The 7038-nt window shown below is 38.8% G+C and overlaps 1 protein-coding gene across 4 annotated transcripts; it reads right to left on the bottom strand.

The window, feature by feature from the left end:
* Positions 1–760: 760 nt before the first annotated feature.
* Positions 761–4438, bottom strand: LOC308698531 (transmembrane protein 205). 4 transcript variants are annotated; one of them, XM_081378655.1, is made up of 4 exons: positions 4262–4438; positions 3184–3328; positions 2683–2846; positions 761–1988 (listed from the first exon to the last, which is right to left on the bottom strand). In XM_081378655.1, the coding sequence occupies exons 2-4, from the start codon at positions 3281–3283 to the stop codon at positions 1686–1688; spliced, it is 567 nt and encodes a 188-aa protein (XP_081234781.1). In that variant the 5' UTR covers positions 3284–3328; positions 4262–4438; the 3' UTR covers positions 761–1685. The 4 variants fall into 4 exon arrangements, with proteins under 4 accessions (XP_081234781.1, XP_081234783.1, XP_081234782.1 ...); XM_081378657.1 differs by having other exon boundaries at positions 1033–1988; positions 4166–4262; XM_081378656.1 differs by lacking the exon at positions 4262–4438 and adding an exon at positions 3466–4069 and having other exon boundaries at positions 1033–1988.
* Positions 4439–7038: the final 2600 nt, after the last annotated feature.

Here is a 7038-nt window from a genome sequence, read left to right as displayed (position 1 = left end):
ATAAAATATAGTCAATCCCTAATTACAGGGACAAACTCAAAGCCTCACCAGCATCTTACTGGGAACTGCCATAGCCTACAGTATTGAAAATGGAAGATATCGCTATAGTATGACTATGCAAGGCACTGTACAGTAACTGATACGAATATGGTGGACAGACAGCAGAGGTGTAAAGCGACTGAACGCAGAATCTACATTCCATAGCAAGGTGTAGCCATTATAATAATGGTGCTGCTTATTATCTGAATACACACAATTTTGACTAACACATTAGTGAGTCACGTCACGTGTTTCACAAAAAAATGCCTCTTAAGAACACTGTCAAGAAGATACACCCAGGTAGTCCGGTTTGCTGTTGCTTAACACCCGCAAAAGGCACTGAGTGCAAAAGCAGTCAAACAGGAGATAAACTGGTTTCTGTTAAACCTGTCATGACAAAGGTCAATTTGATGGTTTCACATAGAGAGCATCTACATCTTTAAATGTCTCTTAACAGCAAATATAAATTAAACAATGCCACAATGTTGAACATACTTCATGAACCAAACTGACATAGTCTGGAAAAAGTTTGGGGGCAGTAATATTTTGAATGCATATAAATGAAGTCTCTTTTGCTCACCAAGACTGCATTACTTTGATCAAAAATACAGAAAAACAGTAATATTGCGAAATAGTATTAAAATAGCTTTTAATACATATTAAAATGTAATTTATTCCTGTGATGACAAAACTGAACTTTCAGCATCATTACTCCAGTCTTCAGTGTCACATGATCCTTCAAAAATATTCTAATATGCTTCTAATTTGCTACTCAAGAAACATTTATTATTATTAGTGATGTTGAAAACAGTTGTGCTGCTTAATATTTTTGTGGGAACTGTGATACATTTTTTCAGGATTCTTTAATGAGTGAAAAATTCAAAAGAACAGCATTTTTTTCTTAAATAGAAATCATTTGTAGCATTTTTATGTCTTTGCTGTAACTTTTGATCAAGTGCCTCCTTGCTGAATTATTATTATAATTTTTTTTTTAAATAAACTTAAACTTACTGACCCCAAACGTTTAACAAGTAGTGCATATTTTATATACTGTGGTACAACTGGTGCTGGGTGCATTTTATTTAAGCTCTAATTCAACATTAAGATGAGAGCATAATTAGCATATTCATCCTTGTTAAAATGTAGAAGTGCACTGAAAGATTGTGCGCAAACATGTTGATACATTCACACCTAGTCCAGGAGAAAAGGGTGAGGCTGGCTGTTGAAACAGAGAAACCAAATAATTTGATAAAATATATATTTTTTGTGATAGATTGAGGTTGCTCAGAAAACCATAACAACTTCTAGAATATAAAAAAAGGAAACCGTTTAGAAAACATATTTCCACTTCCCATTTTTGTTCATTTAAGCTTAGTGTGTCGTTTTCTTTTCCCTCATTCCTCAAGCGTGCAGTGTAACATTTTTTTAATTGAAATATCCACAGCCATTACTTTTAACATTTACAACAAATATTCAATGCTAAAACTAGCACAACAAAGATTAAAAAAAGACAATCCATCACAAGAATGAGCAGATTTGTCAGGAAGTAATCCAGTACCTGAGAGCAGCAGGAGTCACACAGACACTAACCGAAGGTTTTGCATTGCACTGTGGGAGTATAACTCCACTATAAGGCAGGAAGGTCATCAGAGGGTGGTGAGGTTTTCTGCCAGGTAATATAGGCTGTATCCGTTACACACGATACAGCAGAGGTTACAAAGAGAGGACAGCAGGTGGTACAGCCACAGCCGACCGCTCAGCTTTTTATACTTGGGGTCCGTCTCGCAGAGCTTGGCGTAGGCTTCCCGATTGGACGAGAGTCCGATGTCCTGACCCAATCCACAGGCCTGCTCAATCAGGTGCATGTCCGCCATGATTTCCGAGGTCATCTGACCAAACCACTGGGCGTTCACTGCCGCCACAGTCACACACACAAAATAAATGAAGATCTGGGGAGAAACCAGAAAGCTAGTAGAATCAAGAGAGAGTCTGTCATCTTACACAAAGGTTAGTTCACCTTAAAATACATTTTTATTCATCCTCATGTCAATCCAAACATGTATGACTTCCTATTTTCCATTTAACAAAAAGGAACATATTTTGAAGAATGTGCTGGCCGCTCTTTTTCATGCAACCGGAGATTCAAAAAGGAAGCAAAAGCATCATAAAAGTACTGAATGAGAGTCGACTTTTATGGCTCCGTCACAATTTAAATCTTAACATTCGCGAATTCATGAGATGCTCGATTCAATTAATTCTTTGGACTCTGATTTTAGTCGATAAATCAGCGGTCAGTTCATAAAACCAATGATGTGTTAATGAATCTGACTGATTCAGTTCAATTCACTGACTCAAGGATTCAATTACAGCGGTTCTCAGCTCATTAAGATTATCAACGAATAATGTGCTGTGTCTCCAACTCAGAATTTTAACATGACTTCAGAAGACATCATGCTCAAGTCTTTTATGGTGATCTTGTGTCCTTTTGGCTTGACCGCTGCAGTCGCCATTAAATATCTTCTTTTTATGTTCCAAAGAGGAAAGGAAGTCGTACAGATTTAAGGGCCATTCGTCATTTTTGGATGAACTATTTCAGGAACATCTTTTCACATATCTGGGAACATTTTGTTGTGAATACAGTACCTGGAAGGCCTCTTTGTCATCCAACATGTTGCTGGGATGGTACATGGCGAAGATGGTGAGGTTGAAGAAAGCGCAGGCAGAGCCGATATGCAGGTAAAACGGGAAGAGCCTGCTCTGGATGAAGCCAAACGTGTGTCGGTTTAGATGGTTGTCCATCACAAAGCCTGAGCAAAACAAAGACAACCTTAAGGACTGTGCATATTGTAAGCCTTGTTTAGATTTGAATACATTTGAATAAATGTATAAAACTACCCTTGTGAAAAAGGAAGTACATTTAGCATACTTTTTTTTAAAAAGGAGTACTTATTACACATTAAAAGAATATACTTAAGTGTGAACTGAATGTAATTTTTTTCAGACACTTGACTGCATGTTATTTACAATTAAATAAAAATGTTTAAATGCACTTAAATGCAATAAAAGGGTACTCTCTTCAACTATACCTAAGTGGCCTTTTATTTCATTAATAAATTGGGGGGGGGGGGCAGTGACCACACCTACCTGATATGAAGGTGACCCATATCTGCATTCCCCAGAAGGTGGAGAGAAACACAAGGTGAAGGAGTTTAGCAGTGACAGGAGGCTCTCTGTCTGTAGTCATTGTCACGGGCAAACTATCGTCTTTCACCTCCCTCACTCACTGTCACTGTGACGGAAAAATCATTCATACATCAAGTTTATGTAAGAGTTAATGTCTTGTACAAGTCTTAAGTCATGTACTTAATGTGATGCACACTTTAAAACACATACTGCGTTATAAACAAAAGAGGTGGAGGCACTCACCTTTCACCCACATGAGTAACAAGGCATAACATAATGGAACAAACCTTCTTAAAATAAGATCTGCCATCTAATATGAATCATACCAGGTACTGACAAACAAATTAAAGGGATTGTTCACCCCTAAAATGAAAACTTTGTCACCCACACCATGTTGTTTCTCCTAACCCAGAATGACAACCCCAGTAATCATTCACTTCTATTGAATGGAAAAATATGCCAAGAAAGTGAAGGGTGACTGAATCTGCCGAACATGTTTTGTGTTCCACAACAGTCATACAAAGTAGGACATGAGGGCAAATAATTGACAAATGTTAATTTTTGGGTGGACTGTCCCTTTAAGAATCGTCTGCGTGACTGCACTGCACTACTTGTGCTCTTTTATTGTGCAAAGGCCGATTCACAAACGCCATGTCCAGAATGTAGGCTGTGTCTCAAAAGCTGCTAAACTGCCTACCTAGACTGCATTGTCGGTTGGTTCCGAGACTGCTCGCATAGACATCTGCACGCGTCTATAATCAATGCCCCGAAAGTGCTGTCTATGTAGGCGACTCACTAAGCTGTTGAGACACAGCCACGGTGTCAAACAACTTCCAAAGCTTCCGATTAAGCACCGCGACTATTTCCAACAGATCAAATCCATTGATATTTTACACTGGCACTGACGTACAGCACAAGACAGAAAAGCTCTCGCAGCACGTACTTTTTGTTGCGTCATGTGAAAGCTACACCTGTAGGGTTATGCCAGGCTGGATATCATTACAGCTACATGCTTTCACCATGATGTCGATCTACTTACCGGACGATCACCAGTCACTATGTAAATCGTCGTTGGCCGGTTGGTAGAGCACCATAAATGTACGGTGAAGGAGGAACCGGTCTGCAGCTGTAGTAACTCTGTGGCAGTCAGACCAGTGGGCGGGGTTTATGCGTGTTGCGTATGCGGTTGGGCGTGGTTTTTGTTATTGTTGGGCGTGGTTTGTATACTGGTGGGCGTGCTTTATGTGGATGCTTTTTGATTACGGTAATTCTTGATTAAGGAAAAGGTGTTTTGCACATGTACATACACACATTTTGCTGTCTATATGGGATATATAGAAAATATATATGTATGTTTAGTCATATTTAGCTCACTTCTGGGTATTTGTTCTGAAAAAATGGTTAAGCACACACAAACATTTGGCTATAAATGTAGCCTACGTTTAAAATTCTTATTGTTATTTAAATAAGTAAAACAAATTACTTTTTGAAAAATATTTGGACAACATGTTTGATATGTCAGCAGTTGAGAATTTTGGGTCTATTCACCTCAACAAAGGACCAGATGACTGATAAAGACTTTAATTATAGCTAAAAATCAGAGGATTCACTCCACTCCCACTCACTTCTCTTCACAGGGCATGTTCAAACTGGTGGATTCATTAGTGCTCAACATGTCATTGGTGTGTATTTAATGAGTGTGAATGAGCAAAGGGCAGGGTAACTCTCTTGGGCGCTTTCTTTACTGTTTGTCCCACTGCTTTGATTAACAATTGTTCAGAGCAATTACCATGTGCAACTAAAGGAGAACAAAACCAGAAACACCAGGGACTTCATGAACATTTGTGAGTGGATTTGTGAATGTATAAAAGAAACCTTGGGCCAGACTTGAAAAATGTACATACACTCACCTAAAGGATTATTAGGAACACCTGTTCAATTTCTCATTAATGCAATTATCTAATCAACCAATCACATGGCAGTTGCTTCAATGCATTTAGGGGTGTGGTCCTGGTCAAGACAATCTCCTGAACTCCAAACTGAATGTCAGAATGGGAATGAAAGGTGATTTAAGCTATTTTGAGCGTGGCATGGTTGTTGGTGCCAGACGGGCCGGTCTGAGTATTTCACAATCTGCTCAGTTACTGGGATTTTCACGCACAACCATTTCTAGGGTTTACAAAGAATGGTGTGAAAAGGGAAAAACATCCAGTATGCGGCAGTCCTCTGGGCGAAAATACCTTGTTGATGCTAGAGGTCAGAGGAGAATGGGCCGACTGATTCAAGCTGATAAAAGAGCAACTTTGACTGAAATAACCACTCGTTACAACCGATGTATGCAGCAAAGCATTTGTGAAGCCACAACACGCACAACCTTGAGGTGGATGGGCTACAACAGCAGAAGACCCCACCGGGTACCACTCATCTCCACTACAAATAGGAAAAAGAGGCTACAATTTGCACGAGATCACCAAAATTGTACAGTTGAAGACTGGAAAAATGTTGCCTGGTCTGATGAGTCTGGATTTCTGTTGAGACATTCAGATGGTAGAGTCAGAATTTGGCGTAAACAGAATGAGAACATGGATCCATCATGCCTTGTTACCACTGTGCAGGCTGGTGGTGGTGGTGTAATGGTGTGGGGGATGTTTTCTTGGCACACTTTAGGCCCCTTAGTGCCAATTGGGCGTCGTTTAAATGCCACGGCCTACCTGAGCATTGTTTCTGACCATGTCCATCCCTTTATGACCACCATGTACCCATCCTCTTGATGGCTACTTTCAGCAGGATAATGCACCATGTCACAAAGCTCGAATCATTTCAAATTGGTTTCTTGAACATGACAATGAGTTCACTGTACTAAAATGGCCCCCACAGTCACCAGATCTCAACCCAATAGAGCATCTTTGGGATGTGGTGGAACGGGAGCTTCGTGCCCTGGATGTGCATCCCACAAATCTCTATAAACTGCAAGATGCTATCCTATCAATATGGGCCAACATTTCTAAAGAATCCTTTCAGCACCTTGTTGAATCAATGCCACATAGAATTAAGGCAGTTCTGAAGGCGAAAGGGGGTCAAACACAGTATTAGTAGGTGTTCCTAATAATCCTTTAGGTGAGTGTATCTTAACTGAATTCCAACAAGCTTAGCGCATAAAAGTTTGGAAACATATATATTTTTTATGTTTTTGGAAAAAGTATCTTATCACCAAGGCTGCATTTATTTATACAGTAAAAACTAATATTGTGACATATTATTACAGTTTAAAAGAATTGTTTTCTATTTGAATATATTTTAAAATGTAATTTATTCTTGTGATGCAAAGCTGAATTTTCAGCATCATTACTCCAGTCGTCAGTGTCACATGATCCTTCAGAAATCATTCTTTGATTCTTTGAAACATTTACTATTCTTATTATCAATGTTGAAAACAATTGTTTTTGCTGCTTAACTTTTTTTGTGAAAACAATATTCAAACATTTGTGGTCAGATTAAGAGAGAGAGAGAGAGAAATTAATAGAGAAATAGATGGATGGATGGATTGTCAATGTTGTGACTGAACCTTTTCTCTTACCCTAATCTGGCAACATTTCACCTGGCAGTTTTATAGGCATGTGGGACCATTAAAGAAAAGACTTGAAGGTATAATTCAGTCACTAGAGGGAGACATGGGAGAAGTGTTTCCTTATGCGTTTTCCATCATTTATGTGCATTTTAATGACTGATTATAGATATTAGTGAAGATTTGTAAGATGGTTTAGTTTTTGAGGGATATTATAATGTTGCCAAAAAAAGAAAAATGTTCTTTTGAAG

This window comes from Scardinius erythrophthalmus (genome assembly GCF_964197995.2).
Source record: "Scardinius erythrophthalmus genome assembly, chromosome: 11".
Lineage (NCBI taxonomy): Eukaryota > Metazoa > Chordata > Actinopteri > Cypriniformes > Leuciscidae > Scardinius > Scardinius erythrophthalmus.
Note: the sequence above shows the minus strand (reverse complement) of the source record. Positions and strands in the feature narration are given on the sequence as shown.